The 25080-nt window shown below is 39.8% G+C and overlaps 1 protein-coding gene across 2 annotated transcripts in view; it reads right to left on the bottom strand.

Moving 5' to 3' along the window:
• Positions 1–25080, bottom strand: part of DOCK3 (dedicator of cytokinesis 3) — a 664292-nt gene that overhangs the window by 220645 nt on the left and 418567 nt on the right. For both annotated transcript variants that reach the window (XM_032290004.1, XM_032290005.1), the window contains exon 10: positions 5471–5552. In XM_032290004.1, coding sequence (XP_032145895.1) covers positions 5471–5552 — 82 coding nt within the window. The remainder of the gene's footprint in view (positions 1–5470; positions 5553–25080) is intronic.

Below are 25080 nucleotides of genomic sequence, written 5' to 3'. Positions count from 1 at the left end.
TATGACAAATTCTCCTTCTAACAACCCACAGTATCACCCCTTGCCCGAAGATCTCCCAGCAGTCTAAATTCTTTCCCATTTTTAGGTTTCCATGCCATCCCCAATCCCGCTCGAAGAAGCCCTGAGAAACATCGCCCATCACCCTCTGTTTCCAGCCTTCCTAATATTCCACTGCCCTCCAATCTTCATTTTTCCTTTATATTACTAATGTGAAAAGACAGGAATGTAAGGTCTGATTGTGCCTTGGATGGTATGGCAACCCCCATGAACTGCACGTACACCTCTGGAGGGCCTTCCAGAATTAGAAAACCTAAAGTAGCTGGAAGGAAGAACCATCAAACCCTGCCTAACTAACCTGAGACATTCTTCTATTGTTTCTTATTCTGGCTTCAATTGACAAGGCCATTGGACTTTGTAACTGACCTTGGCCCAACCTCCTGACTCCCCACCCAATAACCCCTCCCAGCTTGCAAAAAACCACCAACTTCTGTAACATTCCATTTTTCACCCCAAATCTATAAAACCCAAATTCTATCATACCCCCATTCCCTGACGCCCTTTTCAGCCTCAGCCTGCCTGCACCCAGGTGAATAAACAGCCATGTTGCTCACACAAAGCCTGTTTGGGGTGTCTCTTCATTCAGAGCACATGTTTTAAATGTTTTAACAGGGTCTCTGTGTTTCTTAATTTGTAAACCCTATTGCAGGGTTAGCACTAGGGTGAGGCAAGCAAGGCACCTAGGTGCAAAATTTAAGGACACACTCACTCTCAGGATCCTGTGCTTTGCATGTCTTAGCCTAGTCCCAGCCCTGCCCTGCTAAATGGTCCTGAACATATGAAAGAAAAGGAGACATTAAGTGGACCAGGCATGGTGGCTTATGCTTGTAATCCCAGAATGTTGGGACGCTGAGGTTGGAGGATTACTTGACATCAGGAGTTCAAGACCAGCCAGGCTAACAAGGTGAAACCCATTCTCTACTAAAAATACAAAAACTAGCTGAGTGTGTAATCCCAGCTACTCGGGAGGCTGAGGCAGGAGAATGGCTTGAACCTGGGAGGTGGAGACTGCAGTGAGCTGAGATCGTGCCACTGCACTCCAGTCTGGGCAATAGGGCGAGACTCTGTCTCAAAAAAAAAAAAAAAAAGAAGTAATATGTAATGATGAAACTGAAGGTTTTAGATGGTTGTAATATTTTGTCAAGTTCTTATAATAATAAAGTATGTTTATAATGAAATAGGTTACAAAATAATTAAATATAAATTGATATCTGGAATCACAAAGATATGTTTTTATATGAAAGTTGTGTTTGATATTGAAAAAGGGTGTTTCAGGACCCATTTCACGAATTACTTCAATTAAAAATGGAATTTAAAATATTATCATTAAAATAGTGCTATATTTTGACACTAAACAAATGAAAACTAAAAACCACATTACCATTTTAAAATACTTTTTGGATTGAAAGATGTTGATTACTGAAGAATATAAGAAATGTTCAACACATTTCAAAGTGAAATGGTTCCTCCTACACAGCCTAGATTGTGTGTATCCAAACTATCAAATAACTAGTATAATCACTGACTCCAAAACACCTATAGAATACAAGCCATTTTCCAAAGATGTCCAAATACCAATCAGATGGGTTGTCTACAAGAATATTAAATGTTTTCCTTGGCTCTGCTAAGTGAATAAAAGAAGCCTTAAGTATAAGTTATGGTATTTTCTGAGTGGTTGAGTAGGGGCTCTTTCTGATCATCATGTACATAGCACCCAGAACTCTCAGTGGTATTTATTTAACATAAATAAAAATAAGATAATAATAATTAGTACAAAAATATTATAAGCAAAATTATTATTTGTGAGTTCCACAGAATTTCAATATAAAAGCTATCTTATTAAATGTAAGTGCATGGCTAAACACAGTTACCACAGGGTTTGTTAAACATATACTCTTTAAGACTAAGCACCAAGGTTATCTATGTTAAATTACTCACATAACCTGTAAAAGCAAGATGAGAGGAAGGGTGATGTACCTACCATTCATCTGGTGAGCAGGATTTCAATCCTGATTACATGGCAGGAATTAGATTTGTTCACTGGACTCTCTAATTCTACTTAACTAGGAAGCTGGTCCCAACTAAACAGAGTGTAGAAGAGACAACTGAGGATAGTGATTTACGGTCCAGAATTTTAAACTCACTCATTTGAAACATGAAAAAGTTAATTAACTTCCCTGTGCCTGGGATTCTCTTTTTCTATAGAGATAATGGGATTCACAAATACAAAATAAAACCAGCTTATTGATACTTAAGTTGCAGAAAAGAAGGTAGTATTTTAATGCATGATGTTATTATAGTAATAAGTTCAATTTTGAACTCTAAGAAATCACTACTTAAAATTGCATCTTGGAATGTAGAAGAGTATAAATACATATATAAAAATGCCAACGAATACATGGATAACTGCACAAATTCATTCTCTCAGTTGGTCATTTGAATATGACAGCAAATAAACATATATTCATTTGTTTATATAACAAATCATTACTGACACCTACAGGCAGTGTGTATGAGGTCCTGCATATCTAGGAATGAGTATATACAAATAGACATACTTTCATACATTTGTACACACAGCCATTGTTTAGCATGAAAGTCAGCAAAATCATCATTGTATTGGCCATCCACGTAAGTATAAAACACATTCTCCTTGGATAAAATTATTCCTTTGTAGGAAACCCTAAAATCTAACCAAGTCAGAAAAAATAAGCCCTCAAAGAGAATAAGGCTGTGCCAAATAATGTGACTTTAATGTGGCTCTGAAGTGTGCTGAGTAACCTTGTAATATGCTCCGTTCGTATGACTCCCTTTTCCTTATTCTAAGGTAAGCTAACAGATCAGCATCGACCATAGTTGTGGCTATATTTTCTGGCATTTCCTCTGAGACTCTGCAGCACATACACCAATCTAGGAAACTCCTTTAGCTCATAGGAGAAACTCAAGTCTTAGATAATGAGAAAACAGGTCCCACAAATATAATTTCATATAGCTTAAAGTAAAACATAAAAATCCTGGCTAAGATAATGTTGCTGAGAAATCTTATACACTTTGTAAAAATTCCTCAAATCATGTTTGGGACCTTTTTAAAAAATCTAGGGCTGGGCTGGGTGTGGTGACTCATGCCTGTAATCCCAGCACTTGGGGAGGCCAAGGTGGGATGGTTGTTTGAGGCCAGGAGTTCAAGACTCGTCTGGCCAAAATAGCAAGACATCATCTATTAAAAATAAAAATTAGCCAAGCAAGGTGTGTGCCTATAGCCCCACTACTCAGGAGATTAAGGCAGGAGGACCACCTAGAGCCCAGGGTTCAAGGTTTCTTTGTGAGCTATGATCAGGCCATTGGACTAAAGGCTGGGCCACAGAGTGAGAACCTGACTCCATAAAATAAAAATCTAGGGCTGTACTGCAAGTAGAATTATGAATTATGAAGTATTAATAGGATATTTAATACCCTGTACCTTCCCATTGTGGCAGAACAAGAGCACATCATGAGTGTTATGTGCAACAAAGTTGGAGCTACAGCTTTGGCCTCTGGGCTCATATGGATAATTAACATGCTAAATGAAAATTCTGATTTACTGTAATTACACTCAAACACCATACTAATTAAGTTCATTTTTAAAAAGACAAGGACTGTACTCATCATATTCAAGAATTCAAGGGAAGTATATGCATGCAGCTCTGTTCCCACAAATCCAAGAAACAAGGAATCAACAATTTCTTTTGATGCTTTACCAGGTAATATCAGAGAATCAGAATTTAGAAAAACCTCCTAAGGTTACTGAGATATTCTAGACGATGGGTGTCTCTTACAAATTCTGTTTCAGAAAGGAGGTCCTAAAAAACCACCTCAGTGTTCAGGCACTCCCACTTCAGAAACTCTCACTCAATAGACTAACCTAAATCCCGTTTACTAAAATTCAGATTCTTTCTTTCGTTCTTTTCCAACTGAAGAGAGTGCTGATCTTCCTATACAAAGCCATCTCAACTCCCTTAAGTGCCATCATGGGTCTGCTTTTCCTGTTCTTTCTCCTTGCATTATCTCCTAAGCCTTGACTGCTAAGCTCAAAGATGGACAAAATATTATTTTAGCTTAGCTAGATTTATAAATCTTTCTGTACATCTGGAGCATTATCAATAAAAGTGATCCCTGTGAAAGTGGCTTCTGATTTTGTAGTAACATCATTTGATGTTTTGAAAGATAAAGCTGCAATAAATGAACTAAAAAGTGAGGTAAGTAAATATAATTGTATCTTTTAGAGAAAGTCACATATCAGATCTCCAGATAAATCTCATTTGCATTTAAGAGGCACAATGTAAGCTTTAAGGTATCTGTCACCTCTCAATCACACACCATAAGCAAGGTCAGTGACACTGTGAAACTATCACAATAGGTTTTGATGTATCTCAGGATCACCGAAACAGATCAAAGAATCCACAATAACCAAACTGGTTTAAAATTGTAACAGTCTTGTCTTCTTCTACAGTAAATAAATGTTCTCAAATAAATACAGTTGGATAGTGTTTTTAACTAGGTAAAAATGAATTTGTAAATCAGAATAAACTTAAAGAACACACATGGTAAGATGGCATTGTGAGGTTTGGTATTTTCTAAAAAGCAGATTACCAAACCTTTTTTTAAGTTGATTGGTCCATGGTTGTAGAGACCATGAACAACAGTATAGCTTTTCAGAAAAAACTATAATATAAATCGTAGTAGGAAAAGATCCTCCATTTGGTATTTAGAATAGGACCATTTAGTTTGTCTTGCTGTATATGAACTCCCTAACAAACCACAAAGCTGTAAACGTGGTGGATATTTTTAAAATAAATTATGCATCAGAAATTGTACACCTCAGAGAAATTCTTAGTAGTCTTGGATAAGAACAGTAAGAAAGATCTATGTCAGATTTTTTTTTTTTTTTTTTTTTTTTTGAGACAGGGTCTCACTTTGTCACCCAGGCTGGAGTTCAGTGGTGTGACTTTAGCTCACTGCGACCTCAACCTGCTGGGCTCAAAGGGTCCTCCTGCCTCAGACCCCCAAAAGCTGTGACTACAGACACATGCCACGCCTGGCTTATTTTTGTATTCTTTGTAGAGATGGGGTTTTGGCATGTTGTCCAGATTGATTCTGTAAGATTTTAAGTGTCTGTTATATGCAATAGCTTATAAAATCTACATCAGTGAAAGGTACTTTATATTTCTTTAATGAAAATTCAGTTTAAAACTGTGTATAATTTCAGTTTTCTATAAATATTTCATTAAAACCTAACAGAAACATCAATCAAGTCCCATTCTCCCCAGTGTGTGTGGAAATAAGAATAAATGCTTGTTTCCAGGGTGACAATATCTACATAGCAGGCCACTGGTTAGAGTCAACAGCAAAGAAGGAAAAGAGAATTTGTACATACTGTAAAAAGGGCACACATTCGTTCTATCTTCTCTGGGTTCCTTGGCCCACCATTCTTGTTCAGTCTTACCAGAAACCGTTCACTGAAATGTAGGAAAGAAAGATACAGAGAAATGTGAGTAACACACTCCAGAACAAAGAAAAAGGGCAGATATAGAGAAATAATAAACATATTTACATAACAGCTTGCAGTGACAAGCAAGGCCAAAAACACATGTCTAGTGGCAGGACATCCTCTTTTTCCTGCCAAGTAACATAAAAAGAATACTACAAACTGCCTAATAGGTGCTGCTGTTTACATGCTGGTTGTAGCTGTGTATTTTATCTGTTTTAGGATGTGTGCTCCCTGAGGGCAGTAAGGAGGACTGTATCTTATATTTCTCCCAGATAACCCCAAAGTACCAGCATAATGCTAAATCCATAACAAGCATATACATTCTTTAATGTGAGCACTCAGATCCTCTTAAAAATGTTCCTCATATTAGATCCAAAAGAATCTATATCACTCAATTTACATCTTCTATATCAACCCCCAGGCTGCAGACTGGTATAGGCCTGTGGCCTGAGAGGAACTGAGCTGCACAGTAGGTGATGAGCAGGTGGGCAAGCATTACCACCTGAGCTCCACCTCCTGACAGATCAGCAGCAGCATTAGATTTTCACAGGAGCACAAACATTGTGAACTGCACATGAAGTGTTCTAGGTTACGTGCTCTAGATCATCTAATGCCCGATGATCTGAGGTGGAACAGTTTCATCCCCAAACCATCCCACACCACAAGCTCCACCCCCCAGTCCATGGAAAAATTGGCTTCCATGAAATTGGTCCCTGGTGTCAAAAACATTGGGGAGTGCTGTTCTATACAACTCTTGAGAATCACTTAAGGGCAGTGGTATCCAATCTTTTGGCTTTGCTGGATCACATTGGAAAAAGAATAATTATCTGAGAGAGGGGATCCAAGATGGCCAAGTAGGAGCAGCTCTGGATTGCAGCTCCCAGCAAGTGCATGGAGGGTAAGTGGTCGTCGTATTTCCAGATGGATTTTTATTGCCCACAGACCAGGAGATTCCTGGGCAGAGGAGCCCCAAAGGTCGCCAGTGTGGCTGTTTTGGCCAGTGCGGCAGGTCTTAGCACAAAAAATTCGCATGGGTCTGGGCACCATTTCAGTTGGTGACTGGAGTGCCTGGGAGACAGAGTTGCCCATTCAACTGATAAAAAGGGGACTGAAATAGGGAGCCAGGCCAGGAGATTCCCGGGTGAAAAACTGTCACACGTCTCCAGTACGGCTATTTCAGCTGGTGAAACGGGTCTCCACACAAAATCTCACACAAATCTGGTGACTTTTCAACAGGTGACTGGAATGCCTGGGAGACAGAGTTGCTCATTTAACTGATAAAAAGGGGACGGAAACAGGGAGCCAGGCCAGGAGATTCCTGGGTGGAAAAGTGCCACCAGTACCGCTGTTTCAGTCAGCATAGCGGGTCTCTGCACAAAATCTCACACAAATCCAGGCGCCTATTCAACCGGAAACTGGAATGCCTGGGAGAAAGAGTCACCCATTCAACTGAAAAAAAGGGTACTGAAATAGGGAGCCAGGCCAGGAGATTCCTGGGCGAAAAAGCACCAAGATCCCCCAGCACAGCTGTTTCAGCCAGCGCAGCAGGTCTCTGCACAAGAACTCACACAAATCTGGGCACAATTTCAACAGATGACTGGAACACCTGGGAGACAGAATCACCCATTCAACTGAAAGAAAAGGGGTCTGAGGCAGGGAGCCAGGTGATCAGGCATGGCTGGTCCCACCCTGACAAACACCAGCAATCTGAAACGCTCTGGATTCAGAGTTTCACAGCAAGCACAGCTGAAGCCAGGACAGTCCAGCTCTGTGGGGGAGGGGTGTCCACCATTACCGAGGCAGTCCATGACTACTGAGGTAGTCTGCCATTGCTGAGGTGGTCCGCCACTGCCAAGGCAGTCCGCCATTACTGAGGCAGCCCACCATTGCTGAGACAGTCTGCCATTACAGAGGGAGTCTGCAATTACAGAGGCGGGCCACCATTGCAGAGGCAGTTCTAACTATATCCCTATAAACAGGACTGCAGGGAAGTTCACACAGCAGCTGGGCAGAGCCCACAGCAGATCAACAACACCTCTGCTGGCAGACTGTGACCAGGCTGCCTCCTCACTGGACAGGGCATCCGTGAAAAAAGGCAGCAGCATGACAGAAACTTATAAATAAAGCCCTATATTCCTGGAACAGAGCACCTGGGGAAAAAAAAGGCTGTTATGAGTTCTGCTGCAGCAGACTTAAACGTACCTGCCCAGCAGCTCTGAATGGAACAAAGGAGCTCACAGCTCAACAGTTGAGCTCCTATAAAGGACAGACTGTCTCCTCAAGCAGCTCACCGACCCCATATATCCAAAGAGTCACCTGGTAAAGGAGAGCTCAGACTGACATCTGGCAGGTATCCTGCGACAAAGATAGCAGAAGAAGAAACTGGCAGCAACCCTTACTGTTCTGCAGCTACTGCAGGTGAGCCCCAAGAAAGCAGGTCTGGAGTGGACCTCCAGCAGTTCTACAGCAGAGGGGCCTGACTGTTAGAAGGAAAACTAAGAAACAGAAAGAAATAACTTCATCATCAACAAACAGCATGTCCACTGAGAGACCCCAACTGAAAGGCACCAACTACAAAGATGACAGCTATTAAATAAATACACAAAGATGGGAAGAAACCAGTGCAAAAAGGATGAAAACACCCAAAACCAGAACACCTCTCCTCCTCCAAGGGATCACACCTCCTCACCAGCAAGGGAACAAGGCTGGATGGAGAATGAGTCTGATGAATTGACAGAAATAGGCTTCAGAAGGTGGGTAATAAGAAACTTCTCTGAGCTAAAAGAACAAGTTGTAACACAATGCAAAGAAACTAAGAACCTTGAACAAAGGTTTGACGAAATGCTAACGAGAATAAACAGTTTAGAGAGGAACATAAATGAATTGATGGAGCTGAAAAGCACAACATGAGAACTTCATGAAGCATACTCAAGTTTCAATAGCCAAATCGACAAAGCAGAAGAAAGGATATCAGAGGTCGAAGATCAACTCAATGAAATAAAATGAGAAGGCAAGATTAGAAAAAAAAAGAGTAAAAAGAAACATACAAAGCCTCCAAGAAATATGGGATTATGTGAAAAGACCTAATCTATGTTTGATAGGTGTACCTGAATGTGACAAAGAGAATGAATCCAAGCTGGAAAATACTCTTCAGGTTATTATCCAGGAAAACTTCCCTGACCTAGCAAGGCAGGCTAACATTCAGGTCCAGGAAATACAGAAAACACCACTAAGATATTCCTCAAGAAGAGCAAACCCAAGGCACATAATCGTCTCATTCACCAGGGTTGAAATGAAGGAGAAAATGCTAAGGGCAGTGAGAGAGAAAGGTCAGGTAACCCACAAGGGGAAGCCCATCAGACTCACAGCAGATCTCTCAGCAGAAATCCTGCAAGCCAGAAGAGAGTGGGGGCCAATATTCAACATCCTTAAAGAAAAGAACTTTCAACCTAAGATTTCATATCCAGCCAAACTAAGTTTCATAAGCAAAGGAGAAATAAAATCCTTTATGAACAAGCAATTCCTCAGAGATTTCATCACCATCAGGCCTGCTTTACAAGAGCTCCTGAAAGAAACACTAAACATAGAAAGAAACAACCAGTACCAGCCACTCCAAAAATGTACAAATGGTAAAGAGCATTAACACAATGAAGCAACTGCATCAACTAATGGGCAAAACAACCAGCGAGCAACAAAATGCCTTCACACATAATAATATTATCCCTAAATGTAAATGGGCTAAATGCCCCAATCAAAAGACACAGACTGGCAAATTGGATAAAAAGCCAAAACCCATCAGTGTGCTGTATTCAGGAAACACCTCTCCCATGCAAGCATACATATAGGCTTAAAATAAAGGGATGGAGGAAGGTTTACCAAGCACAGGGAGAGCAAAAAAAAGCAGGAGTTGCAATCCTAGTCTCTGATAAAATAGACTTTAAATTAGCAAAAGTCACAAGAGACAAAGAAGGGCGTTACATAATGGTAAAAGGATCAATGCAACAAGAAGAGCTAACAATCCTAAATATAGGAACACCCAGATACATAAAGCAAGTTCTTAACGACCTACAAAGACACTTAGACTCCCACACAATAATAGTGGGAGACTTCAACACTCCACTGTCAATATTAGACAGGTCAATGAGGCAGAAAATTAACAAGGATATCCAGAACTTGAACTCAGACCTGGACCAAGAAAACCTAATAGACATTTACAGAACTCTCCACCCCAAATCCACAGAATATACATTCTTCTCAGCACCACATCACACCTACTCTAAAACTGACCATATAATTGGAAGTAAATCACTCCTCAGCAAATGCAAAATAATGGAAATCATAACAGTCTCTCAGACTACAGTGCAATCAAGTTAGACCTCAGAGTTCAGAAACTAACTCAGAACTGCACAGCTTCATGGAAACTGAACAACTTGCTCTTGAATGTTCACTGGATAAACAATGAAATCAAGGCAGAAATAAACATGGTCTCTGAAACTAATGAGAACGAAGACACGACATACCAGAATCTCTGGGGCACATTTAAAGCAGCCTCTAGAGGAAAATAAATACCAATAAATGCCCACATGAGAAGCAAGGAAAGGTCCAAAATCGACACCTATTGTAAAAATTGAAAGAGCTAGAGGAGCAAGATTTAAAAAACTCAAAACCTAGCGAAAGGCAAGAAATAACTAAGATGAGAGCAGAACTGAAGGAGATAGAGACACAAAAAACCCTTCAGAAAATCAATAAATCCAGGAGCTGGTTTTTTGAAAAGGTCAACAAAAAAGACAGACCACTAGCCAGATTAATAGAAAAGAAAAGAGAGAATAATCAATTAGAGGCAATAAAAAATGATAAAGGGGAGATCACCACAGATTCCACAGAAATACAAACCACAATCGGAGATTACTACAAACAATTCTATGCACATAAACTAGTAAACCTGGAAGAAATGGATAAATTCCTGGACACTTGCATCCTCCCAAGCCTAAACCAGGAAGAAGTTGAAACACTGAATAGACCAATAACAAGGGCAGAAGTTGCGGCAACAATTAAGAGCCTACCACCCCAAAAAAGCCCAGGTCCAGATGAGTTCAACAGCCGAATTCTACCAGACATACAAAGAGAAGCTGGTACATGCCTTCTGAAATTATTCCAAACAATCCCAAAATAGGGAATCCTACCCAAATTATTTTATGAGACCAGCATCATCCTGATACCAAAACCCAGCAAAGACTTAGCAAGAAAAATAAACTTCAGCCTAATATCTATGATGAACATAGATGCAAAAATCTTCAATAAAATACTGGCAAACCAACTGCAACAGCACATCAAAAAGCTTAACCACCATGATCAAGTAGGCTTCATCCTGGGGATGCAAGGCTGGTTCAACATACGCAAGTCTACAAACGTAATTCACCACATAAACAGAACCAAAGACAAAAACCACATGATTATTTCAATAGATACAGAGAAGGCCTTTGACAAAATTCAACAGCCCTTTATGCTAAAAACCCTCATAAACTAGATATCGATGGAATGTATCTCAAAATAATAAAAGCTATTTACGACAAACCAACAGCCAATATCATACTGAATGGGCAAAAACTGGAAGTATTCCCTTTGAAATTTGGCACTAGACAAGGATGCCCTCTCTCCCCACTCCTATTCAACATAGTATTGGAAGTTCTAGCCAGAGCCATAAGGCAAGAAATAAAAATAAAGGGTATTCAATTAGGAAAGGAGGAAGTCAAATTGTCTCTATTTGCAGACAACATGATTGTATATTTAGAAGACCGCATTGTCTCAGCCCCAAATCTCCTGAAACTGATAAGCAACTTCAGCAAAGTCTCAGGATACAAAATCAATGTGCAAAAATCACAAGCACTCCTATACACCAATAACAGACTTAAAGAGAGCCAAATCAAGAATGAACTGCCATTCACAATTGCCACAAAGAGAATAAAATACCTAGGAATACAACTAACAAGGAACGTAAAGGACCTCTTCAAGGAGAACTACAAACCACTGCTCAAGGAAATAAGAGAGGACACAAACCGATGGAGAAACATTCCATGCTCATGGTTAGGAAGAATCAATATCGTGAAAATGGCCATAGTGCCCAAAGTAATTTACAGATTCAATGCTATCCCCATCAAGCTACCAATGACCTTCTTCACAGAATGGGAAAAAACCACCTTAAACTTCATAAGGAACCAAAAGACAGCCCGCATAGCCAAATCAATTCTAAGCAAAAAGAACAAAGCTGAGGGCATCACACTACCAGACTTCAAACTATACTACAAGGCTAGTGTAATCAAAACAGCATGGTACTGGTGCCAAAACAGAGATATAGACAATGGAACATTACAGAGACCTCAGAGGCAACACCACGCATCTACAGCCATCTGATCTTTGACAAACTTGACAAAAACATGCAATGCATAAAGGATTACCTGTATAATAAATGGTGTTGGGAAAACTGGCTAGCCATGTGCAGAAAGCAGAAACTGGACCCCTTCCTGACACCTTACAGTAAAATTAACTCCAGATGGATTAAACATAAGACCTAACACCATAAAAACTCTAGAAGAAAATCTAGGCAAAACCATTCAGGACATAGGCATAGGCAAGGACTTCATGACCAAAACACCAAAAGCATTGGCTACAAAAGCCAAAATAGACAAATGGGACCTAATTAAACTCCAGAACTTCTGCACAACAAAAGAAATAGTCATTAGAGTGAATTGGCAACCAACAGAATGGGAAAAAATTTTTGCAATCTACCCATCTGACAAAGGGCTAAGTATCCAGAATCTACAAACAACTAAAACAGATTTACAAGAAAAAAACAAGACCATTCAAAAGTGGGCGAAGAATATGAACAGACACTTTACAAAAGAAGACATATATGAGGCCAACAAACATATGAAAAATTGTTCATCATCAGTGGTCATTAGGGAAATGCAAATAAAAGCCACATTGAGATACCACCTCATGCCAGTTAGGATGGTGATCATTAAAAAATCTGGAGACAACAAATGCTGGAGAGGATGTGGAGAAATGAGAACACTTTTACACTGTTGGTGGGAGTGTAAATTAGTTCAACCATTGTGGAAGACAGTGTGGCGATGCCTCAAGGACCTAGAAATAGCAATTCCATTTGACCCAGGAATCCCATTACTGGGTATATAGCCAAAGGATTATAAATCATTCTATTATAAGGACACGTGCACACAAATGTTCATTGTGGCACTGTTTACAATAGCAAAGGCTTCGAACCAACCCAAATGCCCATCGATGACAGACTGGACAGGGAAAATGTGGCACATATACACCATGTAGTACTATGCAGCCATAAGAAACGATGAGTTTGTGTCCTTTGTAGAGACATGGATGAACCTGGAAACCATCATTCTCAGCAAACTGACACTAGAACAGAAAATCAAACACCGCATGCTCTCACCATGGGCGGGTGTTAAACAATGAGAACACAAGGACATGGGCAGGGGAGCATCATACACTGGGGTCTGTGGGGGGGAACTTGAGGAGGGACAGCAGGAGGTAGGGAGTTGGGGAGGGATAACATGGGGAGAAATGCCAGATATAGGTGATGGGGAGGAAGGCAGCCAACCACATTTCCATGTATGTACCTATGCAACAATCTTGCATGTTCTTCACTTGTACCCCAAAACCTAAAATGCAATAAAATATATATTTAAAAAAAAAGAAGAATTATCTTGGGCTACACACAACATTAATGGTAGCCAATGAGCAAAAAAGAAAAAAGAAAAAGAAAAAAATCTCACCATGTTTTAAGAAAGTTTACAAATTTGTGTTTGGCCACATTCAAAGCCATTGTGGGCTGCATGCAGCCTGTGGACCATGGGTTGGACAAGCTTGCTTTTAGGTCTTAAAAAATGTTAAAGCAACTCATAAAAACTTTGGTGGAAATTCAAAAAGAAATGTGTTATAGCTAAAGCTACAATCAGAATTTAATAGAGCCACTAAATATTTTATTCTCCAAATAATATAGGTAATTTCAGAAGGAAATTACAATTACTGCAATAAAAAACCTTAGAAACAGTGTTTGCAACATTTGAAGAAATGTCTCTTTACCCTTGCATCTCCTTCCTGTCCCTGCACAGAATCTTCTTCCCATCTCTTTATCCTAAGAATCACTACCAACGGTAAAGGAAAACTGTGCCATGGTGAACACAAAGTATGTGATTCCAAAAGTAATTTACTTCTTTTGTGCCTCCAGTCATGTACGCACTGAATATGTGTGGTATCAGTTTAGTTTGTTCATGTATTCATTTGATCATTTAGTCTACAAATTATTAAGTTCTGTGTGCTAAGCTTGTGAATACAAATGTAAACAAGACATATATAAGGTCCTTTTTCCTCATACAGCTACGGTCCTGGTAGGCAGTCAGACATGCAAAAATGAATCTCAGAAAGATTTGGGTCAGATATAAATTTGACATTTTTCAGCCAGGGGAACAAATGGGAATAAGCAGAGCACATGCAAAGAATAAAGAGAAAAATGGGCTTTGAACAGAATGCTGAGGAACAATGACATTTAAGAAATGGGCAAAAGAAAAACTATCAAAGTAGGCACATGGGGCAAACGGAAAAACAGAAGAAAAATATAAAGGATGGTGGGATGCTACATTGGTCAAGTGAAGAGTGTCTGAAAGAGGGAGGGGTCAACAAGGTCCAAGGCCATTGAGAGTCACATGAAACAAGGACATACCTCTCTACTTGATGTTAGAACACAGATCACTGGTGATTCTGGAAAGAACTGTTTGAAATGGTAGAGAAAGATGCCAGTGTGAGGAGTAAGAAAGAAATGATGAGGCACAGTCTAATAGCACTTCAGAGAATGGTGGTGAACAATCCATATGAAAAAAACTGAGTCTTGACCCTTGCTTATAAATTAACTTGAATGTATCACAGTCTCAAATATAAGAGCTAAAACTATAAAAGAAGAAAACTCAGGAAATAATGAAGACAAGTATCTTGCATATCTTGTTAACCTCTGTTTCCACATTTAGCACATAGTAGAAAACTTTCTGTGGCCTGAGATTATTAAGCAAAGATCACAAATCACAACCAATGATAAATTAGATTTTAATGAAATTAAAAGTTCTCTTTTTAAAAGGCACTGGTAAGAAAATGAAAGGACAAGCTACAGACTGAGATAAAATAATTACAAAACATTCACCTAAGAAAAAATTGTACTGAAAATATATAAAATGTCCAATAAGATAAACAAATAAAAAATGGATACAAGATTTGAACAGACCCTTTACCAAAGGATGTACAAAGATGGCAAATAAGCCCAATAAAACATCATTAATCACTAGAGAAGTGTAAATTAAAAACACAGTGAGGGCTGGGCGCAGTAGCTCACGTCTGTAATCCCAAGCACTTTGGGAGGCTGAGGAGGATGGATCACCAGAGGTCAGGAGTTTGAGATCAGCCTGGCTAACATGGTGAAACTCCCTCTCTACTAAAAATATAAAAATTAGCTGGGGGTGGTGGCATGTGCCTGTAATCCCAGCTGCTCTGGAGGCTGAGCCAGAAGAATCGCTTGAACCCGGGAGGCAGAGGCTGCGGCGAGCTGAGATTGTGCCAATGCACTCCGCCTGGGCAACAAGAGAGAAACTCCATCTCAAAAAAAGAAAAAAAATAAATGAATATACCAAAGGTTGTTAAGAATGTCAAGCAACTAGAACTAGAACTCTTACTAACTGGTGGTAAGAATACAAAATGGTACATCCACTTTGGAAAACAGCCTGACAATTTCTTGTAAACATATACACACTAAATGACCCAGTAATTCTCCTCCTAGGTGTTTACTAAGGAGAAATGAAAAAATATACCGAGGGAGGAAAATTCAAGATGGCTGAATAGGAACACCTCTGGAGCGCAGTTCTGAGTGAGAAGAACGCAGAGGGTAAGTGATCACTGCATTTCCAAACTAGTTTTTACTGCCCACAGACCAGGAGATTCCCAGGCTGAAAAGAGCCACAAGTTTCGACCATGGCTGTTTCCGCCAGAGCTGTGGGTCTCTGCACAAAAACTCTCACAAATCTGGGCAGCTGTTTCAACTGGTGCCTGGAATGCCTGTGATACAGAGCCGCCATTCAATTAAAAAAAAAAAAAAAGACTGAAAGAGGGAGCCAGGCGATCTGGCTCAGTGGGTCCCACCCCCAACAATGACCAGCAATCTGAAATGCTCTAGATTGAGAGTTTCCCAGCAAGCACAGCTGGACCCAGGATGATCCAGCTTGATGGGGGGAAGGCCATCACCTATTACCAAGGCAGTCCACAACTACTGAGGTAGTCCGTTATTACCAAGGCAGTCCACCATTACCGGACTGAGGCAGTGAACCATTACTGAGGCAATCCACCTTTACTATGGCAGTCTGCCATTACTGAGGCAGTCTGCCATTACTGAGGCAGACCACCATTACTGAGGCAGTTCTAACTGTACCTATGTAAACAAAACCACAAGGAAGTGCACACAGTAGTTGGGCAGAGTCCTCAGCAGCTCAGCAATGCTTCTGCTGGCAGACTGTGACTAGATTACCTCCTTGCTGGGCAGGGCATCCCTGAAAAAAGGCAGCAGCATATCAGGAGCTTATAAATAAAGCCCCACCTTCCCAGGACAGAGCACATGGGAAAAAAGATGGTTATGAGTTCCGCTGTAGCAGACTTAAATGTACCTGTCCAGCAGCTCTTAACAGAACAAAGGAGCTCACAGCTTAGCACTTGAGCTCCTATAAGGGACAGACTGTCTCCCCAAGCAGCTCACCGACTCCCATATATATATGAAGAAACACCTCATGAATGAGAGCTCAGGCTGACATCTGACAGGTACCCTTCTGGGACAAAGATGACAGAAGAAGAAACCAGCAGTATCCCTTACTGCTCTGCAGCTGCCACAGGTGATCCCCAGGCAAGGAGGGTCTGGAGGAACCTCCAGCAGTTCTACAGCAGATGGGCCTGACTGTTAGAAGGAAAACTAAAAAACAGAAAGAAATAACTTCAACATCAACAAAAAGGACATCTGCTCAGAAACCCCATCTGAAAGTCACCAACTACAAAGACCACAGGTAGATAAATCCACAAAGATGGGAAGAAACCAGCACAAAAAGGATGAAAACACCCAGAACCAGAACGCCTCTCCTCCTCCAAGGGATCACACCTCCTCACCAGCAAGGGAACAAGGCTGGATGGAGAATGAGTCTGATGAATTGACAGAAATAGGCTTCAGAAGTTGGGTAATAAGAAACTTCTCTGAGCTAAAAGAAAATATTCTAACGCAATGCAAAGAAACTAAGAACCTTGAAAAAACGTTAGATGAAATGCTAACGAGAATAAACAGCCTAGAGAATAATATAAATGATTTGATGGAGCTGAAAAACACAACAGGACAACTTTGCAAAGCATACACAAGTTTCAATAGCCAAATCGATCAAGCAGAAGAAAGGATATGAGATTGAAGATCAACTCAATGAAAGAAAATGAGACAGCAAGATTAGAGAAAAAAGAATGAAAAGAAATGAACAAAGCTTCCAAGAAATATGGGATTATGTGAAAAGACCTAATCTACATTTGATAGGTGTACTTGAATGTGACAGAGAGAATGAATCCAAACTGGAAAACACTCTTCAGGATATTATCCAGGAGAACTTTCCCAACCTAGCAAGGCAGGCCAATATTCAAGTCCAGGAAATACAGAGAACACCACTAAGATATTCCTCAAGAAGAGGAACCACAAGGCACATAATCGTCATATTCACCAGGGTTGAAATGAAGGAGAAAATGCTAAGGGCAGCAAGAGAGAAAGGTCGGGTTACCCACAGAGGGAAGCGCATCAGACTCACAGCAGATCTCTCGGCAGAAACCCTACAAGCCAGAAGAGAGTGGGGCCAATATTCAATATCCTTAAAGAAAAGAATTTTCAACCTAAGATTTCATATCCAGCCAAACTAAGTTTCATAAGCAAAGGAGAAATAAAATCCTTTATGAACAAGCAATTGCTCAGATATTTCCTCACCACCAAGACTGCCTTACAAGAGCTCCTGAAAGAAGCAATAAACATAGAAAGGAACAACCAGTACCAGCCACTCCAAAAACATGCCAAATGGTAAAAAGCATTGACACAATGAAGAAACTGCATTAACTAATGGGCAAAACAACCGGCTAACGTCAAAATGGCAGGGTCAAATTCACACATAACAATATTAACCTTAAATGTAAATGGGTGAAATGCCCCAATCAAAAGACATAGACTAACAAAATGGACAAAAAGTCAAAACCCATCAGTGTGCTGTGTCCAGGAAACCCATCTAATGTGCAAGGACACACATAGGCTCAAAATAAAGGGACAGAGAAAGATTGGCCGAGCACATGGAGTGCAAAAAAAAGCAGGAGTTGCAATCTTAGTCTCCAATAAAATAGACTTTAAACCAACAAAGATCAAGAGAGACAAAGAAGGGCATTACATAATGGTAAAAGGATCAATGCAACAACAAGGGCTAACGATCCTAAATATATATGCACCCCAAACAGGAGCACCCAGATACATAAAGCAAGTTCTTAATGACCTACAAAGAGACTTAGCCTCCCACACTATATTATTGGGAGACTATAACACTCCACTGTCAATATTAGATCAATGAGACAGAAAATTAACAAGGATATCCAGGACTTGAACTCAGACTCAGACCAAGAAAATCTAATAGACATTTACAGAACTCTCCACCCCACATCCACAGAATATGCATTCTTCTCGGCATCATATCACACCTACTCTAAAATTGACCACATAGTTGGAAGTAAATCACTCCTCAGCAAATACAAAAGAAAGGAAATCATAACAAACAGTCTCTCAGACCACAGTGCAATCAAATTAGATCTCAGGATTAAAAAACTAACTCGGAACTCCACAACTTCATGGAAACTGAACAACTGGCTCTTGAATGTTGACTGGATAAACAATGAAATCAAGGAAGAAATTAAGCTGTTCTTCAAAAGCAACAAGAACGAAGACACGACATGCCAGAATCTCTGGGACACATTTAAAGCAGTGTCTAGAGAAAATATATAGCAATAAATGTCCACATAAGAAGCAAGGAAAGATCCGAAATCGACACCCTATCATCAAAATTGAAAGAGCTGGAGGAGCAAGATAAAAAAAACTCAAAAGCTAGCAGAAGAGAAGAAATAACTAAGATCATAGCAGAATCGAAGGAGATAGAGACACAAAAAACCCTTCAAAAAATCAATAAATCCAGGAGTTGGTTTTTTGAAAAGATCAACAAAATAGACAAACCATTAGCCGATTAATAAAAAAGAACATAGAGAAGAATCAAATAGATGCAATAAAAAATGATAAAGGGGAGAGCACCACCGATTCCACAGAAATAGAAACCATAATCAGAGATTATTACAAACAACTCTATGCACATAAACCAGTAAACCTGGAAGAAATGGGTAAATTCCTGAACACTTGCACCCACCCAAACCTAAAGCAGGAAGAAGTTGAAACCCTGAATAGACGAATAACAAGGGCTGAAGTTGAAGCAGCAATTAATAGCCCACCAACCAAAGAATGCCCAGGTCCAGATGGGTTCACAGTCAAATTCTACAAGATATACAATGAGGAGCTGGTACCATGCCTTCTGAAACTATTCCAAACAATTCAAAAATAGGGAATCCTTCCCAAATCATTTTATGAGACCAACATCATCCTGATACAAAAACCTGGTAGAGAATGAATAAGAAAAGAACTTCAGGCCAATATCCATGATGAACATAGATGTAAAAATCTCCAATAAAATACTGGAAAACAGATTGCAAGAGCATATCAAAAAGCTTATCCATCACGATCAAGTATGCTTCATCCTGGGGAGACAAGGCTGGTTCAACATACTCAAGTCTATAAACTTAATCCACCACATAAATGGAACAAAAGACAAAAAACACACGATTATCTCAGCAGATGCAGAGAAAGCCTTTGACAAAATTCAACAGCCATTTATGCTAAAAACTCCCAATAAACTAGGTATCAATGGAATGTATCTCAAAATCATAAAAGCTGTTTATGACAAACCCATAGCCAGTATCATACCGAATAGCCTAAACTGGAAGCATTCCCTTTGAAAGCTGGCACTAGACAAGAATGCCCTCTCTCACCCCTCCTACTCAAGAGTATTAGAAGTTCTAGCCAGAACAATCAGGCAAGAAAAAGAAATAAAGGGTATTCAATTAGGAAAGGGGGAAGTTAAACTGTCTCTATTTGCAGATGACATGATTGTGCATTTAGAAGATGCCATCATCTCAGCCCTAAATCTTCTGAAATTGATAAGCAACTTTAGCAAAGTCTCAGGATACAAAATCAACGTGCAGAAATCACAAGAATTCCTATACACCAATAACAGACTTAAACAGAGCCAAATCAAGAACGAACTGCCATTCACAATTGCTACAAAGAGAATATAATACCTAGGAATACAACTAACAAAGGATGTGAAGGACCTCTTCAAGGAGAACTACAAACCACTGCTCTGCAAAATAAGAGAGGACATAAACAGATGGAAAAACATTCCATGCTCATGGTTGGGAAGAATCAATATCATGAAAATGGCCATACTGCCCAAAGTAATTTATAGATTCAATACTATCCCCATCAAGCTACCTATGACCCACCTCACAGAGCTGGAAAAAGCCACCTTAAACTTCATATGGAACCAAAAGAGAGCTAGCATAGCCAAGTCCATTCTAAGCAAAAACAAAGCTGGAGGCATCACACTACCTGACTTCAAACTATACTGCAAAGCTACAGCAATCAAAACAGTATGGTACTGGTACCAAAACAGAGATATAGACAAATGGAATAGAACTGAGGCCTCAGAGGCAATGCCACACATGTACAATCATCTGATCTTTGACAAACCTGACAAAAACAAGCAATGGGGAAAGGATTCCCTGTTTAATAAATGGTGTTGGGAAAACTGGCTAGCCATGTGCAGAAAGCAGAAACTGGACCCCTTCCTGACACCTTACACTAAAATTAACTCCAGATAGATTACAGACTTAAACATAAGACCTAACACCATAAAAACCCTAGAAGAAAATCTAGGCAAAACCATTCAGGACATAGGTGTAGGCAAGGACTTCATGAATAAAACACCAAAAGCATTGACAACAATAGCCAAAATAGACAAATGAGACCTAATCAAACTCCACAGCTTCTGCACGGCAAAAGAAACAGTCATGACAGCGAATCGGCAACCAACAGAATGGGAAAAAATTTTTGCAGTTTACCTATCTGGCAAAGGGCTGATATCCAGAATTTACAAGGAACTAAAACAGATTTACAAGAAAAAAACTAACAAGCCCATTCAAAAGTCGGCAAAGGATATGAACAGACAGTTTACAAAAGAAGACATACACGAGGCCAACAAACATATGAAAAAATGCTCATCATCACTGGTCATCAGAGAAATGCAAATCAAAACTACATTGAGATACCATCTCATGCCAGTTAGAATGGTGATCATTAAAAAATCTGGAGACAACAGGTGCTGGAGAGGATGTGGAGAAATAGGAACACTTTTGCAGTGTTGGTGGGAGTGTAAATTAGTTCAACCATTGTGGAAGACAGTGTGGCGATTCCTCAAGGACTTAGAAATAGAAATTCCATTTGACCCAGCAATCCCATTACTGGGCATATATCCAAAGGATTACAAATCGTTCTACTATAAGGACACGTGCACACGAATGTTAATTGCAGCACTGTTTACAATAGCAAAAACCTGGAACCAACCCAAATGCCCATCGACAATAGACTGGATAGGGAAAATGTGGCACATATACACCATGGAATATTATGCAGCCATCAAAAACGATGAGTTTGTGTCCTTTGCAGGGACATGGATGAACCTGGAAACCATCATTCTCAGCAAACTGACAGAAGAGCAGAAGATCAAACACCGCATGTTCTCACTCATAGGCGGGTGTTGAACAATGAGAACACATGGACACAGGGAGGGGAGCACTACACACTGGGGTCAGCTGGGGGGAAATAGGGGAGGGACGGTGGGGGGTGGGGAGCTGGGGAGAGATAGCAAGAGGAGAGATGCCAGATGTAGGTGATGGGGAGGAAGGCAGCAAATCACACTGCCACGTGTGTACCTATGCAACAATCTTGCATGTTCTTCACATGTACCCCAAAACCTAAAATGCAATAAAATAAATAAATGGGAAAAAAAAAGAAAGATAAATTCCATTTGATTCAGCAATCCCATTACTGGGTATATATCCAAAGGATTATAAATGGTTCTATTATAAAGACACATGCATACGTATGTTCATTTCGGCACTGTTTATAATAGCAAAGACCTGGAACCAACGCAAATGTCCATCCATGATAGAGTGGACAAAGAAAATGTGGCACATATACACCATGGAATACTATGCAGCCATAAGAAACGATGAGTTCGTGTCCTTTGTAGGGACATGGATGAATCTGGAAATCGTCATTCTCAGCAAACTGACACAAGAACAGAAAATCAAACACCGCATGTTCTCATTCATAGGCGGGTGTTGAACAATGAGAACACATGGACACAGGGAGGGGAGCATCACACACTGGGGTCTGTTGGGGGACTAGGGGAGGGACAGCAGGAGGTAGGGAGTTGGGGAGGGATGACATGGGGAGAAATGTCAGATATAGGTGATGGGGATGGAGGCAGCAAACCACATTGCCACGCATGTACCTATGCAACAAACCTGCATATTCTGCACATGTACCCCAGAACCTAATGTGCGATAAAATATTTTAAAAAATAACTATTTTCATATAAAGTGATTTTACTGCCAGCACTGGTCCAAATCAAATTTCTCTGGCTATGATTACATTAGTCTCCCTCTTGGTCTCCCTGTTTTTGCCTGCATTTCCCACAATCCACGTCAACATGGCTACTACAGTGAACAGGATAAAACCCAAGTCAGAACGTGTCCGTCTTCTCCTCAGAAATCTTCAATAGTCCTTATTTCACTTAGAGTAAAATCCAAGCATTTACAATGGCCTTCAAACCCCCCCAGTTTTCTACCACTCCCTTGCCAAGGCCAGACATTTTTTTCTCTGACTTCATGGACTACTTTGTTCTATGTCCTTGCTCACTTTGTTTCAATGATGCTGGTCTCCTTGCTGTTCTCAAGCTCATTCTTCTGCCTAAAGCTTCTGCACTTACTGTGGTTCCCCATACTTGGAAACTTCTTTTCCAAAATATTAACCTGATTTTTGTCCCAATTCTTTTAGGTCTTTACTCAATTGCCATTTTCTGAGTGTCATTTTGCCTCCTCATTTATCCTATCAAAAATTCCTCTTTTTCCATGTTGTGGCTCCCTTTTCTGCTTTACTTTTCTCCTAATACATACAATATATGAATATAAACAATTGAACACATTGCATATTTTACTTACTCATCTTTTTTTTGTCTGCTTCTCCCTCATCCCCCATGATAGGTAGAAATATTGCTCTCTAGCTTCCTAGTATATCCGCAGGACCTCAGAATAGGGCTTATCCCATTGTGTAGTTGGATAAGTGAATATCCTCCCAGCTTTTTTTCTCTGAGGACAAACAGCTCAGGAAGCTCACAGAGTCCAACTTGGCCAAAGAAACGTATCCTTCCTTTTTATACAAAAAGCAATAGATTCTGCAGGAGCATGTCACCTACTTTGCTCTGTAGTCTCATTCTAGCACAGGCTCCAGCTCTTGGGCCTATACCATCATGGTGTAGTGCATCTGCTATATATTTCTCTCCATTCTATGTCTTGGGGTGCCGAAATACTTATAGGTTCCATTAAAGGCCCTTGAAAGAAAAGGATATCTTTTCTTATTTAGGTTCAAAACTTAATAGCAACAATCAGGTAGATATTTACTAAAAGTGTTACAATTTTGATTCGAAGAGTCTATAGAAAGCATATTGTGTCTTTCCTGCAGTAGGAGGGGAATAGCAGTTTTAATGATAATTGAGTTCAAGGTAAACAACTGGCAGAATCTATTTCCAAGGGTGTCTGTTCTAAATGTGCTCAGAGGGAAAGCTATTTAGAGTGTTCCTTCTCAGAAAGCAGCAGCCATATCTCTAGATGCCATTAAAAATTTATATATAGACACAATATTCTTCCTTTTCTAACCAATAACTGATTTTTAAAAACTCATAATTGTATATATTTTACATTTGAAATTCTAAATTCCTATTTTTCTCTCATACCATTTAACTTTTTCTAATGTGTCATAATTATTGGACTCCTGGTTCCCATGCACTGCAAAGGATCCATCCAGTCTCAGGGCTACCTTTTGTTTGTGCTATTTCTATATCACTATTTCCTCTGTTGTTTTGTAGCTAATTTCTAGTTACCCTAACAACAGCCACACAGCTTACTCCATGGACAGCAAGTGTACACACATGTCACTCAATTTTCCATTCTCTCTCATGAGTCTCCAGACTTTGTTTTTAAACACCACTTAGCACATTCGTCAAAATATAAATCCTGATATACTGATCCAGACTTTGTTTCTAAATACCATTTAGCACATTCCTCAAAATACAAATCCTGATATGCTGGTTGATTTGCTGACAGGATCCAGTACCTTATGTTCTTCCATTTCCATGTGAAGATTAAAACGTCCAGTTTTTAAAATCTTGCTCTGTCTTGGGATGATCTTTAATAAATCCTGATCTACAGCCAGGCAGATGTTTTACATTGCTTTGTGAAGGTAGAGAAAATAATCCTGTTTATGAAGAAATGCCTCTGGCTCTGACAGAAACACCTCCAGTCACTAGAAGTATGTGCCAGGGAACCAAACCTCAGAGACCCTCAATGATTGTGACTCCAAAGACACCAGTGACAGGCCTTACAGTTAATTTGTTTCTCCAAGTACCATGTTTTCAGAGAAACACAAATTAGTTAAAATTTCCCCAGCTAAATATATTTTAACAATAACAAAACTTTTAAAAAGAAGTGCAGGAAATGTAGTTAACTTCAGTCTTGTATTTTCTTCAATTTCGTCATATTTTCCTTTATCCCAACTCTGGAAAAGCTTTAGTGGTATTTTGCAAAGTTGGGATTTAGCCAACTGGATGCTGGGATCACAGTGGAAGTGACTGTGTAAATCACCATCTCTGTGAGCCTGGCTTTGAGGCAGGAGTAGAAATGGGAGAAAGCATAGAATGCCTTAATCTGAATTCAGCTGGATTCTACATGAAGTCTTTTTTGCAACTATAGACTTAATGCTGGAACCCCATCTTGTGAGTTTATAACAAGTCATTTGTTCATTTGATAAATGTTACCAACTAACTGCAGGCTTTGTAGCATGTTTGCTTACACAAGTAATATTTGAAGGAAAAGGAATAGAGTGAGGAATTAGTGTGTAATATTATGGCAATTTTCTAGTTTTCACTGTAAGTTGA

This window comes from Sapajus apella, unplaced genomic scaffold (genome assembly GCF_009761245.1).
Source record: "Sapajus apella isolate SASKATOON/1434 unplaced genomic scaffold, GSC_monkey_1.0 scaffold23, whole genome shotgun sequence".
NCBI lineage: Eukaryota > Metazoa > Chordata > Mammalia > Primates > Cebidae > Sapajus > Sapajus apella.
Note: the sequence above shows the minus strand (reverse complement) of the source record. Positions and strands in the feature narration are given on the sequence as shown.